We start from the raw sequence: 16781 nt of genomic DNA, 5'->3' as shown, positions 1-16781 counted from the left end.
GTTTCAGAAATATTAGTATAAATACACAAAGACAGAAAGACATACACACACACACACACACACACACACACACACACACACGATTGCAAATACTTGTGTAAGAACATTTATAGCAGCTTTAACGGCTATGAATACTAATTTAATACTAAAATTTGGAAACTACTAAAATGTCCATCAACTAGTATATCCAACTTGCATATAAATGGTAGTACATCCATATAATGGAATACTACTTGGCAATAAAAAGGAACAAACTACCACAACACAACATAACACATCTGATAAATTAAGCCAAAGAAGGTACATATAAAACGATCACTTTCAGCTTATAAGTTCTTCCCTGTTCACAGATATCTTCAAATTATTAGGCTAAAAATTTAGCTATGGACTTTTAAAAAATACATAATTTATATGTAACATTGTATTAGTTTAAGGCAGTGTTTTCCAACCTTCTCTCATGATGAGAATCACCTGATGGAGTTGTTAAAACACAGATTCCTGAATCCCAACTAAGAAGTGCTAAACTAGAATTTTTGAGAACATATAGGTAAAATTGCATACCTAACTTAGTGCTCTGTATATAAAATCTGTCTTAGAGCACTAGTTAGGTATACAATTTTACCTATATGTTCCCAAAAATTCTAGTTTAGCACATCTTAGTTGGGATTCAGGAATCTGTGGTTTAACAACTCCACCAGGTGATTCTCATCATGAGAGAAGGTTGGGAAACACTGGTTTAAGGTATACAACATAATGATTTGATATATATAGGTTGCCCACCCAAAAAAAAAATACACCCTCTAACAGCTGATAACTCAACCTTCATTCCTTTTCAGGTTTAACTGATTTGAAATAATGGGTGAAGCCAGACTAAGCTTTGAACAAAGAAATTTTATCCTAAAGCCCACTAGACTTTTAAGGGGATATATAAAAGATAAAGTTTATGGTATAAAACTGGCAACAATTAAAAAATTAAGGGTGCACACATGCCAAACTAAAGGATTCTTAAAGTCTGAGATTCCACTGCTTTGCAGTATTACCAGTGCCTGGACCAATGAATGGTTATCAGTTTGAAAAAAGACATGTACCAAAAAAATTATTCATTTCTGTAGATTCTTTTAAAGTTTGAAAATGACCTGTATGTTAATAATACTGATTTTTATAATCATTCAGTGTACATAACATTTTTTTTTGGAATACCCTGGATGTATATATTGTGAAATAATCACCACAGTAATTATTAAGAAGGTGTCAAAAGGCACAAATTTCCAGTTATAAGTTCTGGAAATGTAATGTATAGCATGATGATTGTAGTTAACAATGTTGTATTATATATGTGAAGGTTGATAAAGAGAGGAGATCTTAAAAGTTCACATTAGAAAAAAATGTGTAACTCTGTGAGGTGATATATGTTATAAATTCTTAATTAAAAACCGAAAAGAAACAGAAGAATTAGGATGAAATTAAGATATATAAGCATTTAAACAATATATATATAATAACTATTTACATGCTTTGTATATGCAGATATGTAAACAATTAAGTTTTGTCTATCTCGAAAAATATGCATAGTCAATTATATAAGTTTATAAAGAATGTTACAGGAAATGGCAGTTAAAATTCTCAAAAGATACCTAAATATTTATGTTTAGTAATATAAGAGAACATAAAGAGACTTACGTTAGGTACATCTCTGTTCACAACAGTCTTTAAAATTTCTATCCATTCTGTCAGGTTCTGTTGGTTTATCAGCTCCAGTGGTAGTGTATACTAAAATAAAATCAGAATTAATTATATTAAAAATCCTTACAAAAGAGAATTTCACTTCCTTTTATTATTCACAAAACCTACAAAAAAGTATTTTCTTCAATATACATTTCTTGTTTTTCGTACATAGGCAAATCTTATTAGTTACCTACATTGGGAAATTGTGGCAATGACAGTGGCATCCTTGTCTTATTGCCAAATTACTGGGAATATATTCCATTTTCACCATAAGGTATGGTATTTATTGTGGATTTCTAGTGAATATTTAAACTGATTTCTTACTGTTGATATATTCTTGTATTCCTGCAATAAATCTTATCTCTTAATAGGCTTATAAAATCAATATCCTATTTAGGATTTTAGGACATTTTAACAAGTAAGAAGAGACCCAACTTTTATATCAGGGTATGCTGATCTCAAAAAAATTCATTGCAATGATAAACATTTTGTCCATGCCCTAAGATAATTAACAAAAAGAACTTATTTTTAATCTAAAAGATAGTTACTACCAATGCCGTGAGGGGGAATAGAAACAGTACTAACATTCCCTATTCAAATCACTTTTTAAAAATTGCATAAGGAGCCAAACGGAATGGTGTTATTAAAGTAAAGTTCCCTTAGGTAAAGGACTTGGAGATTGTCTTTAAAGATCTAGCAAAGACATGCAAAACCCAACCAAACAATAGAATGAGACAGTTACAGTTTCAGTGAAGGTATATTTAAATGCAATTTAAAAAGAAAGGCATGAATTGAACCAAAAGTCCTGGTAGTTGAAATGAATCCTTTTATGTTTTAATCCTAATTAAAATAATTCTATTTCTTAACTAATTACATGCCACTGAGAATACAGATACAACTATTTCCTCAGCCTATAACATTGCCCCAAAAAGATTTATTAGGATAAAATACAAAAATAATGAGGCTCATGTGCCAGTCAAGCCCACAGTGTTAGTATTTTTGTGTAACATAAGTTTAGGAATAGGTTTTGTAGTTATTGGGACAATCTATGTATATTTGGAATATCAGAGTACTTCTTAGATATAAACTATAATCAAGTAACTAAATTTCAGACTTGTAAAAGGTATAAGAAAAATTTACTAATTTTGTAAATAGTGTTGGATGCTTTAAGAGAACTTAAGACTGATCACATAATTTAAGATTTATTAGCTTTGTTTGTTTGTATATTTGGGTAAGTATGCTTGGTTAGACTTTTAACATATTTATAATTTTGGCAACTTATATTTGACAGCAAATCATTCCCTTAATCTAGATACATAAACTTTTTTATACTTAAAAAAAACTGCTTTATAAAGATTACCTGAACAAGAGCATAGAAGATCTTGAAAATTTGTTTCTGAATGAGAACAGACTGATCTGACTGATCAGAAAGAAGTTGAATAAAACGGTCCTTTAATACTGGCAGGAAATGCTGCATTGCTGCTACCAATGGAGTCCGTTCCTCTGGTTTCTTGTACCTTTAGGTAAGAATACAAACTATTTCTGTAAGAATTTATTTTACAGTTTTATTTATTGATAACATATCAATTTAAACTACTTGTTTGTTCACACAAATATAAGCAAATAGAAGAAAAATCTACTATGCAACCAAAAGCAACTTTAGAAAAACCTCAAATAATAATAGGATATCTAAAATTTACTCAACATTATCATGAGGTCTAATCTTCAAGGTCCCATTAGTATCCTCTTTTCTATAGCTGAGGAAACTAAGGCATAAACAAGTTAGATATCTTTCCCAGTATACATATCTAGGAATGAACCTTAACAGTCAAGAACCAGGGCCTGTACTGTTAACCACTTCACTATGCTATATCTTGCTATTTCTAATTCTAAATACTGTATAACTGAGGAAGTACAATGGTTTGGCTTTTAAACTTAGCAGCTGATGGATATAAAAGCAATTATATTTTTATCATCTTTAAGTAATTTATATACCAAGAGTATTAACAGAGTGGTATTAACTCTAAAAGCATCATAAACCAAGTTTTTTCAAATAACTCATCTGGAAACAAAAACTGACCTCAACAGGCTATTTATGACTTCATTTATTCCAGTTGGAGAGAATATTCACATACTTTATAGCTAATACAATAATAATACTTTTGAGTGCTGATACAGATTTCAATAGGAACATTACATAACATTTATTATGTGAATCTTTCTAAAATAAAATTAAAAAAATACTGAATTCTGAACCACATTTTGCTCCAAAATTATGTGTAAAGGATTGCTGACCTAAGATATTTCCACATTCAGATTCTTTAGCATTTTAACTGTATTATTAAAAAGTTTGATGCTTTATTTCAAAAAAGAAACTTTAAACATAGAATTTTTAAATTAGGTTATTTAAAAGGCTTTAAATTGGCTTTCTTTTACCAGAATCCAGTTTTATCTACTGGTAGACTTTTTGAAGAGGGGAAATGTATTTAAGAATTGCATATGTGAGCACCTTTTTAAAAGGTAAAGGTAGACACTCTTAAAAGGCTAGATTCTTTTTAGCTATTGGGGGAAATGAGAACTAAGGTCAATTGCCAAGAATAAAAAATACCAAGAGAAATGTTCACACAAATAATGCCTTGAGACTGTTAAACAATAAAACTGACTGATTATTTGCTGAGAACACAATTGAAAAGGTTATCCCTCCATTTCTGAGTCAATATAACAATTTACATACAAGGAAGCCATTTGCACTCTCCATAAGACCTGAAAGTTCCTGTGAAAATGTGATACCAATAAAAGCTGACTACAAGGTTATGGTGTGTCCATCTGATGAGCCATGTTGATAGAAAATCCTTAAATACTAGCCCATAACTTGTGTTAAAAAAAAACAAACAGAAAAAACTACAACAACACAAAAACCTTCAATAGTTCATCAGTATCTAAATATCACATACAAATTTCCCATGATGACATTAAAAACCCTCTTTAACACAGTTCCAAAACTACACCCAAATTCTCAACAGAAAGTATCCACACCACACTAGTCTCCTAACTACCCACTAAAGTATCTCATTTCCACCTCTGTACCTTTCTTTTTGCTCACACTATTCCATATAGTGTGACATGCCTTCCTCTTCAAATGCTCCTTCTGTGCTCCTTCAACTGACAGTATTTCCTGAGGATCTATGCTCCTGAAGGCCACCACAACTTCCAATTTCTCCATGAATTTTCTTAGAACTGCTTCAGTCCACACAGATCCCTTGTGTACACCTTGTGCTCCACAATCAAGCACTGGCTGAAAATGAACTGGAAATCCAATATTGTAGCAGCCTCCTATCTCCCATTTTAAAAAAATCCCTGTCAAATTCTCTCCTGCTAAGATTATAGGATAGGAGAGACTTGAACTTCCTCAAACAAAAACAGCTTATTATTGTTATTCTCTCTCATTTTAGTCACTCACTTACCAGAACTACAACTGGCACTCTGACAGAGGTTGGAGCAACAGCTGGAACATTCCTTAGCAGAAAGATGGGTAGCTGGTGGAAACACAAGAAAACACCAGTACCAATGCTGTAAATGGTATATTTCTCTCCTGCTCAGAACAAAAGCAGCAGTTCACGAGCTACTTCGACTTGGGACCCAAAAGGGTATCGCAGGCTAACTACAAAGCCCCAGAAGTAGAGGGCTCACAATGGCATCTGTGTAGCTATTAGGACTGGAAATAAAGTCACCGTCATGGTGTAAGCATTCCTCAACCCTTCCTCATAATTGTCTAATGTTGAAACTTTAATGTGCCTATTATTTTCATTATTTTCAACACACCACTAGAGAAAACCCCTTTCTTTTAATGCTATATACCTCAACTTCCAAGGTTAGACTTTTTTCCCCTGATCCCTAAACTCAGATCTAAAATGATTCCTTGGTCTAAAACAATGTCTTACTGATATTGATATGAACTCTAATTTGCTCAAATATGCAAACGCTAAAATAGGTGATTGTGATTCCCTCAAAATACAATAATTAAAACTAGACATATGAAATCCCAACATGTTCTTAAAAGAATTAGAAGTAGGTTCTTGTATGTTATCAAGATCCCAAAATTAAGATAAAGTTTCACAGAAAGCCAGAATAGAGCTCTAATGCTTAATGTATTCTGATTCCCTCCCTTCACATTTTAAAAAAGCCTTTATTAGCCCATATTGGAGAGTTAGATATAACTCAGTTTTTGAAAAGGGAAACCAGCTTGCCCGGCTTGGCTCAATGGTTGAATGTCAACCTATGAATCAGGTGGTCCCAGTTCAATTCTTGGCCAGGGCACATGCTCAGGTTGCAAGCTCAATCCCCAGTAGGGGGCATGCATGAAGCAGCCAATCAATGATTCTCTCTCATCATTGTTGTTTCTATCTCTCTCTCTCTCCCTTCTCTGAAACACATAAAAACATATTTTTAAAAAATGAATAGGGAAACATATGATTAAGAAAAAAGGGCACAAGTAGTTTATTAGTTGAGTGAACGGAAGACACTACAGAAGTAAAATATTTCAGAAAGAAAACACTGAATTCAAATAACATAATTCACTAATTTTAATGTATAAAATTTCCAAACTTTCCTACTTCTCAAAACTATATAGGAATTGAAAGAGACACTTACTCATAATTTTTCACAAGCTGATAAAGGCAAAGAAGAATTCCTAGCCAACAAGCACTGTTATCAGACTGAAGATAAAAGCCAATTTTGTCCACAATGGCAGTCCAGCGACTTGGGTAATCATGTTTGATGATATGATGAATGCATGTTGTAAGCTGTACCCTGAAAGTAAAAAAATAAACAATAAGAAGGAAGAAATACTACTTAGATAAAATTTTATTAAAAAATATTTTTCTTAATGTGTTTAGACAAAAATTAATTACTGTAAAAACCAGTTCCTACAATTTCAAAGATCAAAAGACTAGATATAAATTGGACATCTATATTGTAAATGTCAACATTCTAGTTTTCTTTACCTTCTTTCATCTGATCAGTGTGTTTCACATGAAGTTTAAGTAATTGGTTTTATAAATGTAAAATTTAATTGCAGTACGAAAATAAAACAAATTCTCCTGTAATAGCATTTGTTAAATTTTCTGAAATGACTCCTCTACCTTGTTCTCCCTCCAAAACCCCCCACAAATTATATACCTGCAAAAATGGATAAGCTTAAAAAAATACACATGTATGTATGTATATATGTATATATACCTGATGAGCTCAGGAGAGTGGATAATGGCCTCTACAATATTTTCTCGAATACAATGTCGATCTTCTTCTGGAATAGTATACGGAGATATATCCCGTGGTGCTGTCTCGCGATCTGGCCAATACTGCGTTATCATATTCTTCAAATAGATAACACCTAAAATATAGATTAATATTTAAAAACTGAAAGGTCCCAGGTTCGATTCCAGTCAAGGGGATGTACCTTGGTTGTGGACACATCCCCAGTAGGGGGTATACAAAAGGCAGCTGATTGATGTTTCTCACTCATCGATGTTTCTAACATTGCTAATTTACTTGAATTAAACTAGATCACTAACAATACTTTTTATCCAGCACTCTCCCCCCAAATGAAGGGGGTAGAGCGGGAAGAAAAAGGAGAGGGAACCCTCAATCACAAATGTATAGGAAAAGAAAGTTAAAATACCCCATCTGCTGAAACCGGTTTGGCTCAGTGGATAGAGCATTGGCCTGTGGACTGAAAGGTCCCGGGTTCGATTCCGGTCAAGGGCATGTACCTTGGTTGCAGGCACATCCCCAGTAGGGGGTGTGCAAGAGGCAGCTGATCCATGATTCTCCCTCACTGATGTTTCTAACTCTCTATCCCTCTCTCCCTCTCTGTAAAAAATCAATAAAATATATATTTTTTAAAATAAATAAAATAAAATACCCCATCTTATAATATTTCAAAAAAGATTAAGACTACATATTAAAATACCCTTCAATGAAAGTTTTAAGGTAATATACATCTACAGTAAACACTGACTCAGTATTTCGGACTGATAGATTTCAGATTAATACTACTACTAAAATTTTTATTCTCTTTTAAAAAATATATTTTATTGATTTTTTTACAGAGAGGAAGGGAGAGAGATAGTTAGAAACATCGATGAGTGAGAAACATCAATCAGCTGCCTTCTGTATACCCCCTACTGGGGATGTGTCCACAACCAAGGTACATCCCCTTGACTGGAATCGAACCTGGGACCTTTCAGTCTGCAGGCCGACGCTCTATCTACTGAGTCAAACCGGTTTCAGCTAGAATTTTGATTCTTTAGCTCCAAAACAAAATACAGACCAAAATAAAACTTGATACAATATTTCATTCTACTGTTATGCACAAAGGAATGGGGTATAGATACTTATTTGTTGATTTGGTATTTTAAAAGTTGACTGGTCCAACAAGTGAGAACTGCACTGAAAGAAATCTCATGATTCAGTCCACTCCATCCAGAATGTAACTCCACTACAACTATAAAGACAGGATCTTTCAAAGTCTAGTAGATGAAACGACAGAGTACCACACACTACGGAGTATCATTCAATTATTACAAGGATGTAACTTTTAAAAGAATGATTATGAACAATCCAATAAAAAATTGATGAAGGACCAAATAGGCACTTTTCGAAAGAGAACATACAGAAGGCCCAGAGACATATGAAAACATGCTCAAAGTCACTAATCACCTGAGAGATACTAATCAAAACAACAATGAGGTACCATCTCACACCTGTCAGAATGCTATTATCAACAAATCAGCAAATGACAATTGCTGGCCAGGATGTAGAGAAAAAGGTACCCCCGTGTACTGCTGGTGGGAATGCAGACTGGTGCAGCCACTGTGGAGAACAGTATGGCGTTTCCTCAAAAAATGGGATTACTGGAACTCCCATTTGACCCAGCAATCCCACTTCTAGGACTACATCCCAAGAAACCAGAAACACCAATCAGAAAGGATATATGCACCCCTATGTTCATAGCAGCACAATTTACAATAGTTAAGATTTGTAAACAGCCTAAGTGCCCATCAGCAGATGAATGGATTAGAAAATTGTGGTTCATCGACACAATGGAATACTTACTAACGCTGCTATAAAAAAGAAGGAACTTTTACCATTTGCGACAGCATAGATGAAACTGGAGAGTATTATGCTAAGCAAAATAAGCCAATCGGAGAAAGATAAATATCATGTGGCCCAGCTGGTGTGGCTCAATGGTTGAACACTGACTTATGAATAAGGTTTCTGGTTTGATTCCTGGTCAGGACACATGCCCAGGTTGCAGGTTGGAACCCCAGAGGAGGGGTGTTGCAGGAGGCAGCCAAGCAATGACTATCATCATTGATATTTCTTTCACTCTCTTCCTCTCTAAAATCAATAAAAAATATTTTTAAAAAAGAAAAAAATTCATTGCTGATCAGGACCCAGTTAATTGCTACATTTTCTAGGTACAAAAAGGTTCCATTGCCCTAGCTGGTTTGGCTCAGTGGATAGAGCGTCAGCCTGCAGACTGAAGGGTCCCAGGTTTAATTCCAGTCACGGGCACACACATACCCTGGTTTCATGCTCCATCTCCAGGAGGGGCATGCAGGAGGCAGCCAAGGAATGATTATCTCTCATCATGTATGTTTCTCTCTCTCTCTCTCTCTCTCTCTCTCTCTCTCTCTCTCTCTCTCTCTCTCTCTCTCTCTCCCTCCCTCCCTCCCTCTCTCTCCCCCCCCCTCTCCCTTCCTCTCTGAAATCAGTAAATATATATATATACTTTAAAAAGGTTCCATTATTGTATAACTTATATACCATTTTTTTTAAAACCATAAAGCAATTACATTATATTCAGTCATTTATTAACTGAGTATCCTCAATGTGTCAGGCAATATTTTAGGCACTGGAAATACTGTTAATGTTCAGATCTGGAATTAAATCCTAACAACTGAGAAATAGTTTACCGCATATGGCACTTTATGGTGAATATAACTTTTTAAAAAAATTATATTTTTATTGATTTCAGAGAGGAAGGGAGAGAGAGATGGAAACATCCATGATGAGAGAGAATCATGGCTTGGCTGCCTCCCACACACCCCACCCTGGGGGGATTGAGCCCGCAACCCGGGCATGTGGCCTGACCGGGACCCCTGAGCCATGCCCTAACATTATGTAAAGAAAAGACAAATGCTTATTATACACTTAAGCAGGAGTGTGGGATGTCTGGCCATCGAGCCATATAAGGCCCGAGAAATCATTTGGTCTGATCCTGTCAAGGCATTAAGGGTGAATTAATTAAATGTTTGACCAAATATAGCAGGTTAATTTTTAAGTTGGTAATTCTGTATAGCCTGTGTGAATGATGTTATAAATATCCAAATGGCCCTTGGCAGAAAAAAGGTTCCCCACCCCATCACTAAAGAAAGGAAAAGAGCACTTAAAACAAAACAAAACAAACAAACAAAAAAAAAACCTGGTATAACGGTAAAAAAATAACACCAGAATATAAATTATAATTGTTTTCATACAATGATGAAATTATTGTTATATTTCCTATGAATTTATATATCTGCAAATAAATAAAAATAAAACATGAACATATAAAGTCCATTATTTTGCAGACTACCAGATTATATCAGAAGTAGTGTGCCACATTTTCAGACTCTGATACTGAAAGAATTGCTCAGTATCTCGCTAAAATTTGAACTAAGAAATAGTACTTTTTTAAATGTTGTGATAAACAGTAAAAGCAAATAGCTATAAGGAACAAACACATAAACAAAGAATCGTTTTGTGTTGTTGTTAATCCTTACCTGAGGAGATGCTCTATCCACTGAGCTAAATAAGCTAGGGCAAAGAGTCTTTTAATAAACCCCATCAATTTCTTTTACCCGCTTCTCTTCTAATCCAATGAAATACTACATTCCTTTAAATTAAACTCTGTCACCAAATATTAAGGCACCTGATGTTTGCAGTAAACACATAAGGGTAAACTGATTTTCAGGGAAGAAAATCACTGAAGGGCCATCCAGAATATTTCTGTTATTCAACTGTAAACCTTTTAAACAAGTTATTTACATACACTCAAGAAAATAATTCAGGAAACTTGCCTGCTTGTCTTACAGGTAAATCCAGTTGTTCTGACATAGTAATCTGAAGCAGTGTCGAAACAAAATTCAGAGACTTGTGTGCCTATAAACAAAAACATACATTTTAAATTTCAGCAAACAAATATTCTCAGTCTTCTATTTCATGGTTTAGCTGTTACAAAAGGCTCTCTGTAAATTGGTCCCAGCCTTATTTTCTGTCACTCACCTATAATAACTCAAAAAAAATTTTAACATCCTAACTCTTAAAACATTTGGAATGTTTGCATTTGCCTTCATTCTACTGCATTTCCCATTTACCCCAGTTAGCATTCTTAACCTATACTGGTATCAGTAGCTGAAAATCAATATTCTCTGTGATACCTATTTCCCCAATTCAGTAATAATGTCTCCATAGAAACGTTGTGTGTTCAGTTTGTAAAAATCAATCAACTATATCCTAATGATAACTTTTTTATATGCATATTTCAACAGAAAAATAAAAAAGCAATATTTTGACAATTCAATAAGGATACAAACTATGACAATAATTTAACAAATACTTTTATAGCATATGCATTGCAATATATATAGAAACGAAATACATCGAAAATGCTAATTATCTCTTGGATAGTGGGATTATAGGGAAGCTATTCTTTAAAACCAACAACACGTTTTTATTGATTTCAGAGAAAGACTGGGGGGATAGAAACACCAATGATGAGAGAGTATCACTGACTGGCTGCCTCCTGCATGCCCCACACTGGGGATTGAGCTGGCAATCTGGGCATGTGCTCTGACCAGGAATCGAACCATGACCTTCTGGTTTACAGGTCGACACTCAACAACTGAGCCACACTGGTCGGGCCAAAATTTATTTATGTAGGTGTTTTCATGGTGCAAGACACCATCGCCAGGAGCTGTAAATATAGGTTTGAACAGAACAAATGAGACTCCCTGACCTCATGGAAATTTAAGACTTTACTGAAAAAAAAAAACAAGATAAACAGGTAATTGCAATAAAGAAGTCGAGAACATAATGGAAGATTCAAAAGGAGAATCTCCTAATTCAGAGAAGTAATGCTTAAATTCAAGATCTAAACAGGAGTAATTAAGTGCACAAAGGGGAGGAATTTGCCCTTTTCAGTGCTCTATAAATAGGTCTGAACATAGTTAATGACTATTGGTTTCTTTTTCTTTTTTTATAATAAATCTTTATTGTTCAGATTATTACAGGTGTTCCTCTTCCCCCCCACCCGCATCACTCCCCTCCACCTGATTCCCAACCCCACCCCATGCCCTTACCCCCGCCACTGTCTTCATCCATAGGTGTAAGATTTTTGTCCAATCTCTTCCTGCACCCCTCAGACCCCCTTCCCCGAGAATTATTAGTCCAATCCCTTTCTATGTCCCTGATTCTATTATATTCACCAGTCCATTTTGTTCTTCAGATTTTTTATTCACTTGATTTTTAGAGTCACTTGTTGGTAGGTATGTATTTGATGTCTTTTTGTTATTCATATTTTTTACCTTTACCTTTTTCTTCTTCTTCCTCTCCTTAAAGAATATCCTTCAACATTTCATGTAATCCTGGTTTGGTGCTGATGAATTCCTTTAACTTTTCCTTGTCTGTGAAGTTCTTTATCTGACCTTCAATTCTGAATGATAGCTTTGCTGGGTAGAGTAATCTTGGTATTAGGTTCTTATTGTTCATCATTTTGAATATTTCTTGCCACTCCCTTCTGGCCTGCATTGTTTCTGTTGAGAAATCAGCTGACAGTTGTATGGGTATTCCCTTGTAGGTAACTACTACTAGCTGTTTTTCTCTTGCTGCTTATAAGATTTTTTCTTTGTCTTTTTTTGCCCTTGGCATTTTAACTATGATGTGTCTTGGTGTGGTCCTCTTTGGATTCCTCTTGTTTGGGGTTCTGTATGCTTCCTGAACTTGTAGGTCTATTTCTTTCACCAGGTAGGCAAAGTTTTCTGTCATTATTTCTTCCAAAAGGCCTTCAATATCCTGCTCACTCTCTTCTTCTGGCATCCCAAAAATCCGGACGTTGGTACACTTTAAGCCGTCCCGGAGGTTCCTTACACTACCCTCACATTTTTGGATTCTTCTTTCTTTTTGCCTCTCTGTATGGGTGATTGCCTTCCTTATATTCCAGATCTTTGGTCTGATTCTTCTGGCACGTTGATCTATAGTTGAGTTTCTGTATATTCTTTATTTCAGACTGTGTATGCTTAATTTCTGACTGGTCCCTTTCCATTTTTTGGTATTCTCATTAAGGTCCTTGAAGGTCTCACAAAGCTTCTTGGATGTCTCATCAAGTTTCTCAAAGGTTTTTAGAAGATTCTTGAGTAACCTTATAAATGTGATTCTGAACTCTGTCGTCCAGTAGTTTATTTTCCTCCATCTCTCCCATTCCTGACATGCTTGTGTCTCCTCATTTTGGCTGCCTCCCTGTGTTGATGGAATGGCTTTGTGTGGTTGATGACCTATAGGGGCCAGTAGCTCAGCTGCCCCAATCACCTGAGGTGGTCGCTTTTGGTATATCCCTTTGTGGGCTGAGTGCAAAGTCTTGGTGTAATTAAGCCTTGATTGCTGTTGATACACTGGGAGGAATTGACCTCCAGGCTAATTGCCTGTGAGGACCCGCTGTGTCTATAAAGGAAGAACTGCTGCGCTGGAGACACGCCTTGTTTCAGTGGGGCTTTGGTGCTCACTGAGTCGTCTCCCAAATGTGTCACTTATGGGTGTGAGGGGTTGAAATTGAGAGTTAGGAACACTGGCTTCTGGGTCTCCAATGGGGTGCAGTTCAGTTACTGTCTGAGGCCACTCTGCAGGATCTACAGCGAGAACCACAGTTCTCTCCTTGGTTAAACTGCAACAGAGAGGGCCATTCATGTGCAAAAGCCACTGCTTGGAGCTTGGATGTGTTTGTCAGTTGTGCGGGGCGGAGTCTTGGGGCGGAGTCTCAGGGTGTCACTGGGCTGGGACATGGCCAACAGCGCAAGTTGCCCGTCCGCCACCTTTCCGAGCCTCTTCAACCACATCCCCGTGTCTCCCCGTCTCCCCACGTCTCGTGCCCCAGCACAGCAAACAAAATATTCTTACACGCAGCTCTGCAAGTAAGCCACCCTCACTTTCCAACCCGATGGCAGACAGTCTAGCCTTTCCCCAGAAATTGAATTTCAGAGGAATCGGGAGCTTGACTCTCTTCTGGTTGAAAAAAGCAACACTCTCTTAAGGTCCCAATTTTGCATTTTTCCTTCTGAGTTGAAAAAGACTGCTTTCAATGATTAGAACCCCCAATGAAGTTATTGGTTTATGCTTAGGAGTCATGCTAAAACAACAAAACCACCACCAGTTTTTGTTGGGTGGATAGCTACACATAAGTGAGCATATTCCACTTACTATATCTTCCTACAGCACAATAGGTACTCCCATAAGTATTACATTAACAAAGGACCTCTACCACTTTCTAATGTCAAGTTTAAGTATAAAAAAATAAAACTGCAAGAGTAATTAAAGGGAACCACGGTATCTACGGTATCTTTTTAAAATGTATTGATCTTAGATAGAGAGGAAAAGAAACATCGACTTGTTCTACTTATTTATACATTCATTGGTTGCTTCTTGTATGTGCCCTGACTTGTATGAGACCCTGCTAGAAGTTCTCAACCTGTGGGTCGGGACCCACAGATTGAGAACTGCTGCTCTAGAGCCTAAGACCATCAGAAAACACTGGTATTTACATTATGATTCACAGTAGCAAAATTACAGTTATGAAGTAGCAATGAAAATAATTTTATGGTTGGCGGTCACCACAACATGAGGAACTGTATTAAAGGGTCGCGGCATTAGAAAGGTTGAAAACCACTGCATCAATTGAGCTACCCAGCCATGGCCATGGTATCTATTTTTGGCATCTTAGTGGATAAAACCTAACCGTGATGAAAGCTGAAAGCCATAGAAGAATTTTAGTACCAAGTAAAACTTTGTTTTAAGAGAAGGGGTTAGGGAAGGGAGAGACGGAGAGAGGGAGAGAAGGAGAGAAGGAGAAAAACAGAGAAACATCGATCTATTGCCTCCCATATGTAACCCAACCAGGGATGGAACCCACAATCTTTTAGTGTAAGGGACGATGCCACCAACTGAGCCACATGCCCCTCCCCATTAGTGTAAACAATATAAAAGGAAATGAAAATATCTAGAACATCAGAGCAAGAGTTAATCACTCAAAAAAGAAAAAAAGATTAAACAAATATATACAAGCAAATTACAAAATATTTAATATAAGTGGACAGGAAAGCCCTACCTCAAAACAATATATGCAATACATCAAAGTGCTAATGAGGACATAAAAAGATAGAACTCATACTGTTGGTAGATGTATAAAATGGTACAAACATACTACAAAACTGGCAGTTTCTAACAAGCATCTACTTTTTTTTTCATTTTATTTATTTTATTTTATTTTTTTTTAATACTGTTTTGCTTTTCTATAGTTCTTTTTTTTATTTCATTTTTTACATATTTTCTTGATTTTTTTTTATTGCCCCCCTCCCTCCCTCCCAGATATCCCCTCCCTCCCCATAGTTTTATGTCCATTGGTTGTACTTATATGCATTTATACAAGTCCTTCGGTTGATCTATTATCTCCCCCTGATATCCCTACCCTCCCCACTGTAATTTGACAGTCTGCCTGTTGCTTTACTTTCTCTATATCTGTCTCTTGGTTCATCAGTTTATAAAGATCTTTATCATCCACCGATGTGTGAGGTCATGTGGTGTTTCTCTTTCGTTGATTGGCTTATTTCACTCAACATGATGCTCTCCAATTCCATCCAGGTTGCTGCAAATGATGAGAATTCCTTCTTCTTTATGGCAGCATAGTATTCCATTGTGTAGATGTGCCATGTTTTTGGATCCAATCATCTGCTGACGGGCACCTAGGCTGTTTCCAAATTCTGGCTATTGTAGATTGTGCTGCTATGAACATAGGGGTGCATATATCCTTTCTGATTGGTGTTTCTAGTTTCTTGGGATATATTCCTAGAAGTGGGATTACTGGGTCAAATGGGAGTTCCATTTTCAGTTTTTTGAGGAAACTCCACACTGTTCTCCACAGTGGTTGCACCAGTCTGCATTCCCACCAGCAGTGCACGAGGGTTCCTTTTTCTCCGCAACCTCGCCAACACTTGTCGTTTGTTGATTTGTTGATGTTGGCCATTCTGACAGGTGTGAGATGGTACCGCATTGTTGTTTTGATTTGCACCTCTCGGATAATTAGTGACTTTGAGCATGTTTTCATGTGCCTTTTGGCCTTCCTTCTGTCTTCTTTTGAAAATATTCTGTTTAGGTCCATTGCCCATTTTTTAATTGGATCATTCATCTTCCTTTTATTTAGTTGTATAAGCTGTCTGTAAATGTTGGAGATTAAACCTTTATCAGTGGTAATATTTGCAAATATGATCTCCCATACCGTGGGCTTTCTTGTTGTTTTATTGATGGTTTCTTTTGCTGTAAAAAAGCTTTTTATTTTGAAGTAGTCCCATTTGTTTATTTTCTCTTTAGCTTCCATTGCCCTAGGGGCAGTATCAGTGAAGAAGTTATTTTGGCATACGTCTGAGATTTTGCTACCTGTGGATGCTTCTAGTATTTTTATGGTTTCCCATCTGATGTTTAAGTCCTGTATCCATTTTGAGTTTATCCTTGTGAATGGTGTAAGTTGGTGATCTAGTTTCATTCTTTTGCATGTGTCTGTCCAATTTTCCCAACACCATTTATTGAAGAGACTGTCTTGACTCCATTGTATATTCGTGCCTCCTTTGTCAAATATTAATTGAGCATAGTGATTTGGGTTGATATCTGGGTTCTCAATTCTATTCCATTGATCTATTTGTCTGTTCTTGTGCCAGTACCAGGCTGTTTTGAGAACAGTGGCTTTGTAG

The 16781-nt window shown here is 36.0% G+C and overlaps 1 protein-coding gene across 1 annotated transcript in view; it reads right to left on the bottom strand.

Annotated features, from left to right (window-relative positions):
* IPO7 (importin 7) overlaps positions 1 to 16781 on the bottom strand; it is a 52611-nt gene that overhangs the window by 21312 nt on the left and 14518 nt on the right. The window contains exons 2-6 of the mRNA XM_084893475.1: positions 10851 to 10932; positions 6964 to 7117; positions 6376 to 6534; positions 3086 to 3242; positions 1681 to 1770 (exon numbers count right to left, since the gene is read on the bottom strand). Coding sequence (XP_084749601.1) covers positions 1681 to 1770; positions 3086 to 3242; positions 6376 to 6534; positions 6964 to 7117; positions 10851 to 10932 — 642 coding nt within the window. The remainder of the gene's footprint in view (positions 1 to 1680; positions 1771 to 3085; positions 3243 to 6375; positions 6535 to 6963; positions 7118 to 10850; positions 10933 to 16781) is intronic.

Source organism: Pipistrellus hanaki (genome assembly GCF_964339955.1).
Source record: "Pipistrellus hanaki genome assembly, chromosome: 9".
Taxonomy (NCBI): Eukaryota; Metazoa; Chordata; class Mammalia; order Chiroptera; family Vespertilionidae; genus Pipistrellus; species Pipistrellus hanaki.
Note: the sequence above shows the minus strand (reverse complement) of the source record. Positions and strands in the feature narration are given on the sequence as shown.